This window comes from Pelodiscus sinensis, chromosome 28 (assembly GCF_049634645.1).
Source record: "Pelodiscus sinensis isolate JC-2024 chromosome 28, ASM4963464v1, whole genome shotgun sequence".
NCBI classification, from domain to species: Eukaryota; Metazoa; Chordata; order Testudines; family Trionychidae; genus Pelodiscus; species Pelodiscus sinensis.
This window is the reverse complement of record NC_134738.1, coordinates 9,687,008-9,704,945: the sequence shown is the minus strand read 5'-3', so window position 1 is coordinate 9,704,945 and position 17,938 is coordinate 9,687,008. Positions and strand designations below refer to the sequence as shown.

Below are 17,938 nucleotides of genomic sequence, written 5' to 3'. Positions count from 1 at the left end.
GTGCTTTAGACTTGCCTGGAGCAACTATAATTAGAACAGAAAGGAAATTGTGCGTGGGAATTTCTCAGGCACGCAAATCTTTTTCCCCATCCAAAGACTCCTATTTTCTTCTTTGACACCTTATCAAACACCTCTCAAAAGTTAAATGGCTCAGACGATGCAGACTGATCCATCACTCTGGTGAAAATTGAAAGACAGAGTGTTAAACTATGTTTTTCATCGTCTCGTTGCTTTTGCTTCTCTTCCTTCCCTGCACCGAATGGTTCAGCAGTGCTGAATATGAGCTATACACTTGTACATGATAATCTGTCATGAATCCAAAAGCAGAGCCCAATCGTTGGGGTTGTGAGAGCCCAAGCAGACAATGATAGGGCAAAAGAGACTATTTGCTGGCAGACAGCTTCTAATAGCAGCTTCATGTGAGGCTGCATAATTGGATTTCTTATTCATTTGGTGGCCAGGTACTTCAAGCACCAAACAATTCCTTTGAAATGATGAGCACCCCCTTGACATCAGCAAGAGCTGGGGGGCCTAAGTATCTTTCAGGAAGCATCCCACATCCTGCAGGATCAACAGATGACCTTGACCATTATAAATTAGACAAAAGGAGAAATGTCAAAATATTTGCTGGAGACCATATTCCCCCCCAACATTAATTACAATGGAGCCAGATCAGCAGCTGGTATAAACTGGTATAGCTCTGCTGACTTCCATAGTGATGAATATGACCCCTTGTTTTAAGACTAACATTAAAGGCCAAATCCTGAAGTCTTTGTTCAGATTTTACTAAGACAACCTCCCCCCCACCCCCACCCCGACTCCGAAGCCAATGTATTCCATCTTCCATGCATGTTATCAATGCTGACCCAATTTATATAAAATGTGTTTATATTAAAAATTACTTATTTCCTGGGGAAAGGACTCTAAACTGGGGTATTAGTTTATATATAGCCCCCTCAAAAGTATTGCATTACCTGTCTTATCCAATACACTGCAATACCTCTCTATAATCTAATAAAATCTTCCCCCCTGTCATATTCCAGCATTTTTAAAGACTCTTAAGGGTTTTTTTATTACAATGATATATTTTGCTAGAATATTTTAGGGCACCATTCAGAAGGTTGTACATTCTATACCTTGAGTTTATTTATTTTAAACAAGAAAGTTGCAAAAAATCAGTCTTCTTGTCTTATGCTTTCTCTCTCCTCCTAACAGTGGGTTTGCCAAGAATGCACAATCAAGATTAAAAGTAATGTGTTTTCTTTTCTACACTGTATAAGTGGCAGCATTTTCTAGCATTCTCCCCAGTCCTCTTCAAAGGGTGAGGCATTATGGTGCTCTTTGCTCAAAAGTAACAATACTTGGGTGTTAAACTCTGAAACAAGAAGTTCTCCTTATTTAGAAACAGTTATCTTGATCTCAAAGAAGCCTAAAGCAGATATGGACACCAGGCTGAAAGGAATTAATTGCTAAAAAATGCAATGTTTTAAAGATTGGTTTTGCTGACTCATTCTAACCTCCGTATCACCTTCATAAAAATGTAGCATTGGTTTTGTCTACATAAACATTATTATGGATCTGAAGTGAATGTTACCAGAATAAAGATTTTTTTTTTAAAAAAAAAACCTCTTTCTGTAAAGTGATTTCATAAAGACATGTAAAAGTTTTTGTGTGTACATCTTTTTTTGTCATAAATATTCTGTTTTTAAAAGGTAATCAATATATACTTTGATAATTACTGTATTTTATACTTTATGTTGCCTGAGTTAAGTATTCAATTAGTAAGTCAAACTATATTAGCACTTGATTATACAGTAGCAATGTGTTTTGCATACGAAACAATTGGATTATGAATAATGTATGCATTAACATATTTAATGCAAAGGGATTTTATTGCAACAGCAAATATGGCTCTTCTTTGAATTGTCTTTAAGCACAACTAACTTGTTTTCAGAACATTAAAAGAATAATACAAGTCTCAGGAAACTGTGTTAAACATATGTTTTCTTTTACAGTAAGTTCTCCCTGGGAATGATACAAGATGAACATGTTCTGTTTTTTCCACAGTCTTTAATCAAAGGGGGAAATAGCAATAACCCAGATCATAACACATATTTTATCCTGAAAGTTAATAAAATACAATATCTTTGTTAATAGTATTTTCTTGACTTCCTGCTGTGTTCTTTTCCCCCGTTCTGGAAAAAAACTATTAGCAAAATTAATAGAATGTGTTTAGAATCCTTGATTGCTTCAATTTCACTAAAACCTTCTCCCTACACCAGTCCAATACAACTCCAAATAGGTTAAACTGTGGCTCTAACAATTCTATTTGCAAATGCAATTCAGCAGATACCTTGGATAATTCTGACTTCCTTTCTCCAATGACTGCAGTACTGCAGTCCTATGACAGCATCATATTAATGAGCAAACTGTGGTACAGTGTTCCATGTGGTTTGAAAGTTTAACCCTGTCCCTCAGACTTTTTTTAGCTGTACACAGTGAAGAACTGCTGCAGCATTTTAAATATTATTTCCTACACAGGGCTAAAAATAAGATAATCAGTGAACATAGATTTCTGACTAGAAACAGGCCTATCATAAGGAAGGAATGCAGGAATCATAGGTTCTTTTTATTCTGCATCAGCAATGATTTAGCCCTGTAATTAACTGTTTAATTGCCTGTGTACCGGTGCTACATCCAAGAATGCAAAGTCACCACCATGTACTCATCAAAAATTACACTGTGCCACCAAAGCATAAGTGTTCACAAGTCTTCAAAGAGAAAATACAACCTGGCATAGATAGATAGATAGATAGATAGATAGATAGATAGATAGATAGATAGATAGATAGATAGATAGATAGATAGATAGATAGATAGATAGATAGATAGATAGATAGATGGATGAAAGAAAGAAAGAAAGAAAGAAAGAAAGAAAGAAAGAAAGAAAGAAAGAAAGAAAGAAAGAAAGAAAGAAAGAAAGAAAGAAAGAAAGAAAGAAAGAAAGAAAGAAAGAAAGAAAGAAGCCAAGAGCCAGGAAATGAGCAATAAAAGACTTTAGATTCAAGGGAATTTTCAAAAAGTCTTGTTTACCTGCACCAATTACAATGGGGATGTCCTATCCCTGCAATTGTTACATGCTAAAATGCAATCAACTTTCTTCTGTAGAATTTCACGTTTCTGCTTTTTTTTATTATTATTATTTATCCCTAATAATCGGAAGCCACTGCTGGTGCTTTCGGGTAGCACACAGCAGACCCCTCCCCCATTTTCCTATCAATCCCCCAACCCTGTGCTTTATTTCCCAGGGCATTGTTGACCTTCAGGTGTCAGATCTTTGCTGGGAGGGGGCTGTGATTTCTTTCACCCCCTCTCCTCCCTGCTCCCCGTGATTCATCTGGGCAGCAATTCCTGGCACTGTGTGTTAAAGGCAACGGGTTCAGGAGGGGTGCCCGGGTCCCTCTCGGAGCCTTTCTGCTGCTCTGCATTGCAGATGGAGCCCCGGCTCCCCGCTCGCTCGCTGCTTGCTGGAGACACGCCGCATGCCAGCCGGGCTGTGGTCTAGCTATTGGGGATGGGGGAGGGGGAATCACAGCCCCAGACCAACCAGCCGGAGACGTGGGGTTGGATCCTGCAGGGCTGCCCTCTGCCAGCCGGGCCCCAGCCGCCCGTGTCGCTGGCCTTGGTGCTGAAGCCGCCATGGCTCGCTCGCTCCTGCACCCCCCGACACACACACAGACCTTACCTGCCTCCCCAGCGTGTTCAGTGGGCGCTGCCCTACATCTAGCGCGGAAAGCCTGCCCGGATCCCCCCTGGAGACACCCGGCACCCCCACCCCCACCTCCCTAGAGAGCGGGCTGACCGCTGGGCTCTTGCAGGCAGTGAATTGGCCCTGCTCCATTGTGCTTTGCTCCATACGGTCGGTGGCAGCGAGGAGGGAGGGGGAGGAAGGAGAGGAGAGGAAGGGGGGGCGAGGATGGGGAGGGCAGATAGGAAGAGAGGGGAAGCGAAAAGGGATGGGGTAGAAATGGAGGAGATGGGGGAAGGGTAGAAGGGGGAAGAGAAGGGGGTTAGAGGAAGGAAGGAAGGAAGGAAGGAAGGAAGGAAGGAAGGAAGGAAGAAAGAAAGAAAGAAAGAAAGAAAGAAAGAAAGAAAGAAAGAAAGAAAGAAAGAAAGAAAGAAAGAAAGAAAGAAAGAAAGAAAGAAAGAAAGAAAGAAAGAAAGAAGGGGAGGGGAGGGGAGGAGAGGGGAGGGGAGGGGAGGGGAGAAGCGAAAGAAAAAAGCAGAGGGCAGGGGAGGAGAGAAGGGGGAGGGGAGAGAAGAAGAGAAAAAAAGAAGCAGAGGGCAGGGGAGGAGACGGGGAGGGGGGAGAGCGAGAGCCTGGAAGAAGCGCTGGCTGAGCAGGTGGGCGGGGGCAGCAGCCGGGGGGAGGGCCCCGGTGCTGGCTGTGGCGCCTCTCGCGGCCACGTGGAGCTCTCTGGCCCGCCCCCCCGGAGCATGTGGCTGCAGCAGCCCCGGCTGCTGCCGGCCAGCATCGGTATATAAGGCGCGGGCGGAGGCAGGAGCCGCGCTGTGAAAGCCGCACACATCCCCAAGTCTTCCAAGATGAGCTACACCCTGGAAACGCTCGGCAACCCCTCCTACCGGAGGGTGACCGAGAGCCGGGCCACCTACACCCGGGCCAGCGCCTCCCCGTCCAGCGGCTTCAGGTCGCAGTCCTGGTCCCGGGGCTCTCCGAGCACCGTCTCCTCCTCGTACAAGCGCGCCACGCTGGGCGCGCCGCGGCTCTCCTATGGCTCCACCGTGCTGAGCTCCTCGGAGAGCCTGGACCTCAGCCAGTCCTCGCTGCTCAACGGCGGCGGCGACTTCAAGCTGAGCCGCTCCAACGAGAAGGAGCAGCTGCAGGGGCTGAACGACCGCTTCGCCGGCTACATCGAGAAGGTGCACGGCCTGGAGCAGCAGAACAAGGCGCTGGAGGCGGAGATCGCGGCGCTGCGCCAGAAGCAAGCCGGGCGCTCGCAGCTGGGCGACGCCTACGAGCAAGAGCTGCGGGAGCTGCGCGGGACGCTGGAGCTGGTGAACCACGAGAAGGCGCAGGTCCAGCTGGACTCGGAGCACGTGGAGGAGGACATCCAGCGGCTGAAGGAGCGCTTCGAGGAGGAGGCCCGCCTGCACGAGGAGACCGAGGCCACCATCCGCGCTCTGCGCAAGGACATCGAGGAGGCCTCCATGGTCAAGGTGGAGCTGGACAAGAAGGTGCAGTCGCTGCAGGACGAGGTGGCCTTCCTGCGGGGCAACCACGAGGAGGAGGTGGCCGAGCTGCTGGCCCAGATCCAGGCGTCCCATGTCACGGTGGAGAGGAAGGACTACCTGAAGACCGACCTCACCGCCGCGCTCAAGGAGATCCGCAGCCAGCTGGAGTGCCACTCCGACCAGAACATGCACCAGGCCGAGGAGTGGTTCCGGTGCCGCTATGCCAAGCTCACCGAGGCGGCGGAGCAGAACAAAGAGGCCATCCGCACGGCCAAGGAGGAGATCGCCGAGTACCGCCGGCAGCTGCAGTCCAAGAGCGTGGAGCTGGAGTCGGTGCGGGGCACCAAGGAGTCCCTGGAGCGGCAGCTGAACGACATCGAGGAGCGCCACAACCACGATCTTACCACCTACCAGGTAAGGGCCGGGCTGGGGCGCCAGGAGATTGTGGGGTTGCGCAGCCCCAACCCCCTCTCCCCCTTCCCTCCCCCAAAAATGCAGCAGGAACTTGCGCGCTGCGGAGCGAACGCGCGCGGGGCAGGCGCGCGGGCGAGGAGTTACCGCGGGTGTGCAAATGATGCGGGGGGGCGGCGGGGGGAAACACCCGCAAAGATGCAAAAAAAAGTTTTAACCCTCCCCACCACACACACACACACACACGTCTCCTGTGCAAAATTGGCATGGATGCAAAAACAGAGCTGGCGCAATGCAGCCCAACGTCTAATCGTTGAGCTTTGCCTGAAAACTTTGGCTCGGTTCGCTGGCAATCGGGGAGGCCCCAGTACCTCTTTACAAGGCGCATTTTTAATATTTACAACAGTTCTGGTTCGATCCGTTTCACCGTTAGCGTACGCCCTCCATTCCCCACTTCGGTTTACTACGCAAACCTTTAACTACAGTCTAAAGACAGAAGCAGAAGACCTGAGATGTTACAAGGAAGAAGGAGGAAAATTGCTCCCCCTGACTTCTGAGGATAGGACAAGAAGCAATGGGCTTAAACAGCAACAAGGGAGGTTTAGGTTGGACATTAGGAAAAACTTCCTGACTGTCAGGGTGGTTAAACACTGGAATGAATTGCCTAGGGGGGGTTGTGGAAGCTTCATCATTGGAGACCTGCCTGCAGGTCCCCTGCAGATCTAGTGTTCTAGTATCCTCTATATTTGTAACAATTTGCAAATATATAGCTACAGTTTGCTGTTGGGGAGAAGAGAATAGCCTGACCCAAGGTTTAAAAAGGCTTTTCTAAACGTTTTAACAAAGCTTTTAACTCTTTCCAGTAGATTGCTGATAGCTCATAAATATCTTAAAATAGTTGGGGAGGGGGGGAGTCGAAAGGTCTAACCCACAGTCTTTACCGGGGTAATACTCCATCAAAAGGCATTTTGCCTGAGTAAGGACTGCAGAATCAGGCCCCAAATGCATTAATGCCAGGCACCATTATTTGCGAAATAATAAGACAATGAGGCCATGATCAGCCTCCTTTTGCCCTCTATCCCCTTCTTTGCCCTTGGGTTTCAGAGCGGGCTTTTAACCGGCTTCCATGCAGAACTTTTCCAGTGCTGCCGTTGAGAGTTCAGACTGTTATCCGGGCAAAGATGCTTTCTGGTTGTGAATGTCCTAATGACGCGGGGATTTTCTGTGTCTGTTGCAGGACACGATTCAGCAGTTGGAAAACGAGCTGCGGGGTACAAAATGGGAAATGGCGCGTCATTTGAGGGAATACCAGGATCTCCTCAATGTCAAGATGGCTCTGGATATTGAAATTGCTGCATACAGGTACCATAGGAATGCCGTGGATGTGTCTGGAATACTAACTGCACTGCAGGTGCTGCTGGTTCCAACCAACCTCTGCCCCAACTGCTTTTATGATTGGCAACAATTTTCCTTTAAGCCTCAAACAAATGCAGGAATAGACATCTGGCCAAATTATTAGCCCTTTTTTCAGAGTTGTGAAAATTCAAGACCCCTAAGCAATAAGAAATTTTTCGGAGTTAATTCTGCTCTGTGAAAGTCAGTAACAAAACTCCCGTTAACTTCCCTGGGAATGGGCTAGAGCCATTAGACTGCAGTGCAATGCTTTCATAATGCAGCCCTCTGCGCTTGTTTGGTTGCAAAAGCAGGATGCAGGTGACAGTTTTTAATCTATCATTGTTTTATTTCCCTTCTCTTCGAACATGGTGCGCCAATATCGTGCATTGTTTTAATCCCTCTTGTTATTTTAGGATATGGTTTGTATCAAATGAGCACTGTTAATCTGCACTTCAACTCTTCTTCCTTAACTTTCCTTCAGATCCTTCGCGAAGGAATCCTGGAGCAGAGATGTACCTGCTATAGCCATCATCTGGCAGGATGTTTCTAGCTTCTTTGGCATTGGTTTTGTAACTTTTTTTTTTGCCTATTTATTTTTTAAACAAGGTCGCTTCATATATAAATATATGACTGCAATATCAGCTTCAAAATGAAACATGAAAGCACTGATTTTTTGGGGTCAGAGGATTAGATGCAAAAATGCATTTCTGAATATAAATAACATCAAAACGGATGATTGGGAAGCAGACATCTTTAGCACCCTGCGAAGTGCAAGGACTGTGATCAGATATGCATAGAGAGAATAGATATTTTATTGCCATGGTTAACATAGTTTAAATCTGGTGCATAATATTATGGCTGAGTTTCAAATCATAAAGGATTTGAATGCTGAGATAAATGAGAAATGGGGATTCAAATGCCCTAATTGGTTTTAACAGTCCAAGCCATAATATTTATATTTTAAACCTATAGGGCCAAATGTTCCCTCTAATCTTTCCCATCCATGTGGAGATTTTTTCAGTCCGCATGTAGAATACATTTTATTATGTGCACCGAGGCATATGCAAGTGCACACCACCAAGAAGAATACAAACCTAGCAGTGGGCACTAATCCGCTGAGCAGCACTGGAATCTCTCCCGAGTGTCCGCACAAGTGCATCGCTGACAGGGAACACAGCCCTATCCTCAGCTGGAGTAAATCAGCAAGACCACACTGAAGTGAATGACTATGTTCTGACCTATGCTGATTCACACCAGTCTGGCAATGTGGCTGATGCATTTTCATGATAAGTTTTTACTAAGCAAAAATCTTTATGATCAAGGAATAACAATCCGCAGATATAAATTGAGCTAAGGAAAGCATTCGGCACCAGATATTACAGTAAGGGACAAGAGGGGGCTGGAGTACATGACTTATGAGGAGAGTCTGGGGGACTGGAGGATTTCTGTCTTATTTAGTCTACAGAAGAGAAGAGTGAGGGGGGATTTGATAGCAGCCTTCAACTACCTGAAGGGAGGGGTACCAAAGAGGATGGAGAGAGGCTGTTCTCAGAGGTGACAGATGACAGAATGAGGAGCAAAGATCTCAAGTTGCAGTCGGAGAGGATATTAGGAATTTTTTCCCCTAGGAGGGTGCTGAAGCACTGGAATGGGTTCCATTAGAGGTTTTTAAGTCCCATCTTGACAAAGCCCTGGCTGGGATGATTTTGTTGGGGTTGGTCCTGCCTTGGGCAGGGGGACTCTTTGACCTCCTGAGGTCTCTTCCAACCTTAGGATTCTATGATAAGATGCCTGATCCAAATCCTATTGAAGTCAATGGATAGATGTCCAATGATCATGGAAAAATTTCTCCATGGTTAGGTGTTTCAAGCAGGTGGAATGTGCTTTCTCTTTCTCTGCAACACTGTAGCTATTTTCCATGCTAACTTCCCCCTCTCTTTATTTCCATAGGAAACTACTAGAGGGTGAAGAGACGAGATTCAGTGCCTTCTCGGGAAGCATTACTGGTCCCACATTTACACACAGGCAACCCACAGTCACAATATCATCTAGTAAAATACAGAAATCCAAAGCGGAGCCGCCAAAGCTAAAGGTCCAGCACAAATTTGTAGAAGAAATCATCGAAGAGACAAAAGTGGAGGATGAGAAGTCAGAAATGGATGATGCCTTGGCAGCCATTGCAGAAGAACTGGCAAGGAAGGAAGAACAGAAGAAGGAAGAAGAAGCCGAAGAGGAAGAAGCCGTGGAAGAGGAGATTGTAGCTGAAAAGAAAGCGCCCGTGAAAGCAGCTGCACCCAAAGCTGAAGAAGAAGAAGAAGAAGAAGAAGAAGAAGAGAAAGCAGAAGAAGAGGAGGAAGAGGAGGAAGCTGCAAAATCTGATGCAGCAGAAGAAGGAGGTTCTGAAAAGGAAGAAGCAGAAGAAGCGGGTGAGGATGCTGAGCAGGAAGAGGGAGAAGAAGAAGGTGAGGCTGAAGCTGAGGGAGAAAAAGCTGAGGCTGAGACCAAGAAAGAAAAGGAACCTGAAGGAAAGAGTGAGGAAGAGGCCGAGGAAGAAGTTGAGGAGGCTGCAGTGGAAGAGAAGGTGGAAAAACTGAAAACACCTCTAGCAAAATCGCCACCTAAATCTCCTGCAGCGGAAGAGGCCAAAGAAGAGCAGAAGGAATCAGAAGAAGCTGAAGGAGGAGAAAGTGAAGAAGAGAAAGTGGAGACGGGAGGTAAAGAGGAGGAAACAAAGGAAGAGAAGAAGGCGGGGTCTCCAGAGAAGACGGGGTCTCCAGAGAAGGCAGGAACTCCAGAGAAGGCGGGATCCCCAGTGAAAGAAGAAAAGGCAGTGGTGGAAGAGACCATCTCTGTCACAAAGGTAACAAAAGTCAGCGTAGAGAAAGAGTCCAAAGTGAAGGACGAAGGCAGTAAAGGAAAAGAAAGTGACAAGACCTCCAAGGAATCCATGAAAGAAGACATTGCAGTGAACGGGGAGGTGGATGACAAGGAGGAGGAGAAATCCAAAGAAAAAGAAGTTGAAGGGGAAGACAAGGGTGTGGTCACCAATGGCCTGGATGTGAGCCCATCCGAAGAGAAGAAAGGAAAGGCTGAAGAGAAAGTTGTGGTAACCAAAAAGGTGGAAAAAATCACTAGCGACGACGGGGACAGTACGACCAAATACATCACCAAGTCTGTGACTGTCACCCAAAAGGTAGAGGAACACGAGGAATCTTTTGAAGAGAAACTAGTGTCCACCAAGAAGGTTGAGAAAGTCACTTCACATGCTGTTATAAAAGAAGTAAAAGGTAGCGATTAAAAATAGTTATTACAAAAATCAAAAGAATTTGGGTCGGTGAAAAAGGTTAAGCCATATGACAGCTGCAAAATGCATGTGAGTGACAGCTTTAAAGCAAAACAGGTTCTCTCATGGAGTCTCCAGACACACTATATTTTACTTTTTTTTGTGTGCAATTTTGGGGGGAAATGCATGCCAGCTCAAGATGTACTCCCTCCACAGAACTTGGGGAATAACATACATAAATAAATAAAATGCATGAGGAAAGGAAGCTTTTGAATTCCCTAAACTGTCGGAGGAACACATCTGAGGAACGTCTTAAGAGGTATTATGCAAAGAACCAACTGAGCCAAAAACAAACAGAAAAAAAAACAATCATGAAAAAAACCAGATTTCTCCTAGCCTTAAAAAAAGCTACTTATGAATAATTATGTTTACCTCACTGGTGCAATTAAGATGGACTTTTGTTCATGGGAGAACCTAGTTGACATTCACAGTATGCAACCTTTTGTTGTTCGATGTAGAACCGTCACAGCAGTACTTGCTCAATAAAGGTCATATTGGAAACATGTCTTATTCTGTGGAGTTTCTCTAATGAGTTTAATCTCTCCCCAGGTTTTTTTATATATATAAATTATTCAGAATTAATAGCAAATTAGCTTCCGTATACAAATTGCTTCCCCTTTTTGCAATCCTCTTTGCATTTCTCAACCATGGAGAGAGAGCTTAGAAAAAAATGCAATTTTTGAGTGAACAAATTACTTGTAATTTTACAGAAACAATGTCAAACAACGGAATATTTGTTCATCTGCAACATGCCTTTTTTTCTAAGCTGTCTCCCAGGGATGGGGAAATGGAAAGAGATTTGCAAAAGAATATGAAGGTATCTGAGCTTCTTTCCTTTAACAGTTTGATCCAATGTCCATTGGAATATTTCTATTGAAATTCAGGGGGTGTTGGATTGGAACTCACATGTTTGCAAAAGGGTCCAGATTCACAGCCCTACAAAGCAAAGGTTTCAGTTGGGTCACATCCTGCAAACTTGTGTATTGTTCCAGTCACCACATAGAACCATTTGGGTGAGTAGCGGGGACAAGATTTGATGTTTTAAAGCAGGAGGAGGAGTAATTTGAGTTTCCCACACATACTCTATCCCTGGCTGTAGGCACCACCCTAGGGATGGAAGAAACTCTCGGGGCCATACAGTCCTTGACGTTAATTGACACTGTCACCAAATCAGCCAGCTGGGATTGTGATGGGTTTTGGATAGAGGTGTCTGTCCATTAGTAAGTGGGCTGGGAACCATAAATCCATTTCACAAAGGTTTCCATATACCCATCAAAAGTCAGTGACTGCTGATGGCTACTGCTCTAGCCTCCAGGAGACCTCCAGGACCAAATCCCTATAAGCATCTGCTCCCCAACTCATCCCCAAGACCCTTCATTGTCAATGCAAAACACCATTACACAGATCAAAAATTAAGAATAACTATACTCAGAGAAAACTGCCGTACAGGCAATGTTTACATTAAAGATCATTGATAGCTTTTTAAATAGTTGTACATTTTTTAAAAATTATAGTCATGAGATTATTCCAGGCACACAGCTCCAGTTGTCTACTGTCCAATTACATCATCTTATGAGTCAGTCAGAAAACCGAAAAGAAAGCCTCAATTTCATCCCACTGAAATGAGAACAAAGGATGCAATTTTCCAAAGTGCTCCACATTGGCCTAAATCAGATTCCATTAAAGGCAACCATTAAACTGACTAGGAGCAATGGCTCTGTGAATTCCAACCTATATCGAAAATAAAAGTTATAACACACAATAAAACACAAAGAAGAAAAGAGCAATATGAATGGGACTTGATTCTCCTGGGGCTTCTGTCTTGTGTGATCAAAGAGATTTGAATAAAGTGGACAGGAACATGTCCACTCTGATTTTACACCTGTTTTTCACACATGTAAATTGGTGCTTGTATTACTGTAGCACTCAAATGACTACATAAGGTGCAAGACAGTGGAGAATTAAGTCTATGATTTACTAAAGTTTAATCAATAAAACGAGATCTAAAAAATCACAAATAAAAATGCTCATTTGGTGTAAATCATCATAGCTCTATTGAAGTCAGTGGAGCACCTCAAATTTATTCCAACAGAATATTAGACCAAATATGACCTATTATAAGATAAATCATATGAGTCTAATTAATGTTATAGAAGTTCAAATAAGTACTACTTGCTTCCTATTACCTTAGTACATCAGTTAAATAGAAGATGTACAATACTGTCATTGAAAAGAATTGCCAATGCTTTTTAGCTGTCTGTACTCAGAATTAGAAGCATCCTGATTTTCATTGGCTAAATGTAGTCCTGCTCAAAAATCAGTGAATTTGCTTAATATCTTTGGGGGGGGGGGGGTGTTATTCTTAACTCATCAATCATTGAAATGCAAATAGTTGTTTAATTGAAGGAGATGTGTGTGTTCGTAGCTAAAGGAAATGTAAAATGTCTACAGTAGAGAAAACTTTTCAAATAAATTGAAGCCCCTTTTGTGTAGCAAAATAATGAATGTTTCTCCCGTTATTATCATTAATGAAATCTATCCTCAACTGATTGCTGGATGGCTGATGTTTAATTAAAGCAAAAAATAGTAAATTAAATGGCAGCATCTCTATAGCCAGTTCATTCATAAAAGATTTCTCTCTATATATATTGCCTTAACGAACACCCTTGTGCCGTTCATATATATAAAATTCCACTTTTATGCATAATATACCAACTAACAGAACCACACAGTTCTGTCCTTTAAGTCAATCAGAATGAAGAATGGTATGCAGTGATATTTAACTTCCAAGTATGATCCAGTGACTATAGCTTATTTTTTTAGAAAGCCTTTTACAAGGTCCCTCACCAAAGGCTCTTAAAGAAAGAAAGCAGTCATGGGATCAGAGGGAAGGGCCTTTTCTGGATCAGTAACTGGTTAAAAGAGAAACAAAAAGCAGGAATAATTTGTCAGTTTTCAGAATTGAGAGAGGACGGTAAACAGCGGTGTCCCCTGGAGGTCAGTATTGGTCAACATAGTCATAGACAATCTAAAAGAAGGGGTACACACAATGAAATAATGAAATTTGCAGATGATACAAAATTACACAAGATAGTTAAGTTCAAAGCAGACTGCAAAAGGCTCTCACACACCTGAGGGGCTGAGCAACAAAATGGCAGGTGAAATTCAGTGTTGATAAATACAACATAATGTACATTAGAAAACATGCCTACAAAATGATGGAGTCTAACTTAATGATTAATACTCAAGAAAGAGATCTTGGGGCCATTGTGGATAGTTCTCTGAAAAAATCCACTCAATGTGCAGCGACAGTCAAAAAAGCTAATGTTAGGACCCACTAGGAATATAATAAAACACAAAATACCATGATGCCTCTATAGAAACGCACATTACACTCAAATCTGGAATACGCATGCAAGTTTGATCACCCAATCTCTATAAAGATTTACTGGAATTAGGAAAGCTACCGTGAAGGGCAATAAAATCATTAGGGATATAAAACAACTTCTGTACAAGGAGAGATTAAAAAGACTGGGACTTTTCGTCTTGGAAAAGAAATGACCAAAGGGGGTATGATGGGGTCTATAAAATCTTGACTGGTATGGAGAAAGTGAACATGGAAATGTTAGGTACACCTGGTAACACAAGAACTAGGAGTCACCCAATGAATTTAATAGGGAGTAGTAGTTTGTTTGGTTTAATTCTGTTAATTACCCGTGGAGCACTTGGTGTTGGTGGCTCTCAGAAGATGGAATGCTGAGCTGGATGGACACAGCATGTGCCTTGCCCACAGTGCTATCCATCTAAAGGTCTCTGAGAAACCACAGACTTTGTGAAATTCAGAAGGCCCTGCAGTCTTCCACTCTCAGTCTTGGGCAGGGGTGGGGAACCTTCAGCCCCCTGCTTAATTTCATCGGGCTCCTGGCACAGAGCCTTCACCCCACGTGCATACCCTGCTGGCTTGTCGCTGTGAGCACTGGCTGGTGGCAATCACGGAAGCTCCTCAAGCTGTCCTGGCCTGCAAGGGAGGCCCCCACAGCTCCTATTGGCCAGAAACCATGGCCAATGGGAGCTGCAAGGGTGGCACCTATAAGAAAGGGCACCATGCAGAGCCACCTGCCTCTCAGGGCTGCAGGGACATGCCAGCAGCTTCCAAGAGTGGTGTGGGGCCAGGGCAAGCAGGAAACCTGTCTTAGTCCTGCTGCACCTCGGACCAGCAGCCACCTGAGGTAAGCGCCCTGCACCCCGACCTCCTGCCTCAGCCCTGAGCCCCAACCCCCACCCAAACTCCCTCCCAGAGCCTCCATGTCCAGCCCTGAGGCCACCACAGCACCCTAACTCCTGCCCGCACTCTGCACTCACACTCCAACCCCCTTGCCCTGAGCTTACTCCTACATCCCAAACTGCTTGGCTCCAGCCTGGAGCCCCCTCCTGCACCCTTTATCCCCAGTCCCACCCCTCAGCCTGAAGACCCAATCGGAGCCCGCTCTCCCTCCCACACTTAAGCCCCTTGTTCCAGTCTCCCTCCCACATCCCAAACCCTACCTCTTTGACCCCATGCTGGAGCCTAGGAAAAGCCCCAGACCTTTGCCCCTCCCCCACAGGGCTGTGGTTGGCCCAGGAGTGATTTTTTTCTGGAGGCCCCATTAGACCCTGATAGGAGAAAGGTTCTTCACCATTGGCCTAGGGGGCCAGAGAGGCAAACAGGATTCAATTTCATTTGATTACACAAGTGAGTTCCAGAGGCGCTTCCTCGTGTTAATTTGTATTGCGACAGCACCATTGTGGTAGGCATTGTACACACCTGTAACAGTCAGTCCCTGCCTGGGAGAACCTACACTCTCCACAGACAGTCTTACCACACGTGTTGTATGTCTAGTGCCAGGCTCGTGGGGCAGCTCCTCTAGAGGGCCCAGCTGTCTCCTAATGGCTGTTGCTCTAGTCAGTCTCAATTAGCCCAGACCTAAAATGAGCCTACCATTGAAATTCAGAGCTTGCCATCTTCCTTCATCTTAGAATCAAAGAATCATAGAACAGTGGAAGGGACCTCGAGAGGTCATCGAGTCCAGTCCCCTGAGCTCACGGCGAGACCAAGCATCATCTAGACCATCCCTGATAGACATTTATCTAACCTACTCTTAAATATCTCCAGAGATGGAGATTCCACAACCTCCCTAGGCAACTTTAACCACCTGTTTAACCACCCTGTTTAACCACCTGTTTAACCACCCAGTGTTTAACCACCCTGACAGTTAGGAAGTTTTTCCTGATGTCCAACCTAAACCTCCCTTGCTGCAGTTTAAGCCCATTGCTTCTTGTCCTATCCTCAGAGGCCAAGGAGAACAATGTGTCTCCCTCCTCCTTGTGACACACTTTTAGATACCTGAAAACTGCTACCATGTCCCTTCTCAGTCTTCTCTTTTCTAAACTAAACAAGCCCTGTTCTTTCAGTCTTCCTTCACAGGTCATGTTCTCTAGACCTTTCATCATTCTTGTTGCTCTTCTCTGGACCTTCTCCAATTTCTCCACATCTTTCTTGAAATGTGGTGCTCAGAATTGGACACGATACTCCAACTGAGGCCTAATCAGAGCAGAGCGGAAGAACGAATTCTCGTGTCTTGCTCACAACACTCCTGTTACTGCATCCCAGAATCATGTTGGCTTTTTTTGCAACAGTGTCACACTGTGACTCACATTTAGCTTGTGGTCCACTATGACCCTTAGATCCCATTTTGCAGGACTTCTTCCTAGAAAGTCGCTTCCCTTTCTGTATGTGTGAAACTGATTGTTCCTTCCTAAGTGGAGCACTTTGCATCTGTCCTCATTGAACTTCATCCTATTTACCTCAGACCATTTCTCCATCTTCATGTCAGTTTCTCCAGAATGGGCTGGCTGGGGCGGTTACCGCTTCACTGACTTAAGCCTTTCTACCTCCTCATCTCACTCTGTTCTCCTTGCTCTATAGCTGGGCTCATCTTCTTTATTGGTCCCATCTGCGGGTGCTTTTCACCATGATTGACAGTCCATGCAGCTGTGCTGGGGGTAATGGGGAAGGTTCCTTTCTCTCTTCTGTTTGTAAACCTCATTACAGTCAAGTTATAAATCATATATATGAACATAAATACTTTTAAAGCCATATAATAGCATCCGTGCTAGGGGGTTACACCAACTTAACTACATTGGTTTCTAAAATGGTTTATCTGAATGGGTACAAAATCTACATGTCGGCTTAAAATAACCAGGAGATATTTAAAAAAACTTAGTCTGGGAGGTGCAAAGAAATGTGATACTAGAAAACACGAAAAGCAAAGGTCACAGAGGCCTGTCCATTGTCAAAGTTTGTTTTGTATCATCAATCTTTTGAGCAAAAGAAACAACTATTTTCTAGCTGTAGATTTTCTAGCTGTAAACGTTGATGAAGCATGTTAGTGAATTCAGGATATTTCCCAAAGTAAATATCTCCATTTGAAGAACCCACAGGAAACACAGCACAAGAAGGAATAAGTAACAGAATAACATCTATTTCTAAATATTTATAATAGTGCATTTCTGGGATTAAATTAATATTTAATTTTGCCCTGGGGTTTGGTCGGCTGACATCTCATATCAAACTCAGTTTGAAGAGAGAGTAAATTCAGCTCATGGGGGCCATAAATGACTATTTCATTTGCCTGATTTGTACCAGTTACTTTTTTAGCATAATCACTTAAGGGGCTAATTAGTTTGGAACCCCAGAGAAGTTCATTAATCAATCCAAAAAGCCCACATGAAAGGAATTTAAAAAACCTGAATGTTTGTGTGCCGGATATGTGTGTGTAAATTTAAGGACAAATATATACAAAGAGTACCACTAGACTACCAATGTGTGTCTACACTGCACCCCTCACTCAAAAAAAGCTATGCAATTTGAGCTATGCAAATTGTGTAGCTTATTTTGAGTCAGTTTCAAAATAGTTTATTTCAAAATTTGGCGCTGTCTACACAGCACTTATTTAGAAATAAATTGCTATTCTGAAATGTCCCTTAATCCTTGTGGAATGAGGTTTGCAGGGACCTCAAAATAGGGAGCCTGTTATATTTCGAAATATATTTCAGGCATGCTCAAAAAGGTGCAGAATAGCTATTTTGGTATCCTGAAATAGCGCTGCAGTATGGAAGTAGCTCCAGTGACATCAGTGGCGTTGGATAAGGCCAAAAATTACTAATGGATAATTAATAAGCAGCAGAAAAGCCCCACCACTGTTCAAATAAGGGATAAGACAAAGGTGAGTAAAGAAAATATAGATCAGGATTGAGATTCATGGGGGAGGCTGTTTGGTAGGAATCTTATGCATACAACACCTGCTTGCAAAATGACTTGTTTTGGCTACTGCCACCAGTTCCTACATTTTCCGGAAATATACACCAGTTTAGAAGAAGAAAAATATGGTTATTTTCTAAGACGCAAGCAGCTGTAATTCACAGGATGTACAGATGAGTCCCCATTCCCAGGGTACATCACACATTACACTCAACAACGGGGTTTAACTTCTTTTT

At 44.4% G+C, this 17,938-nt stretch overlaps 1 protein-coding gene across 1 annotated transcript; it reads left to right on the top strand.

The window, feature by feature from the left end:
* Positions 1-4,335: 4,335 nt before the first annotated feature.
* On the top strand, positions 4,336-10,899 carry NEFM (neurofilament medium chain). The gene is made up of 3 exons (XM_014569064.3): positions 4,336-5,667; positions 6,902-7,026; positions 9,010-10,899. The coding sequence occupies exons 1-3, from the start codon at positions 4,606-4,608 to the stop codon at positions 10,355-10,357; spliced, it is 2,535 nt and encodes an 844-aa protein (XP_014424550.2). The 5' UTR covers positions 4,336-4,605; the 3' UTR covers positions 10,358-10,899.
* Positions 10,900-17,938: the final 7,039 nt, after the last annotated feature.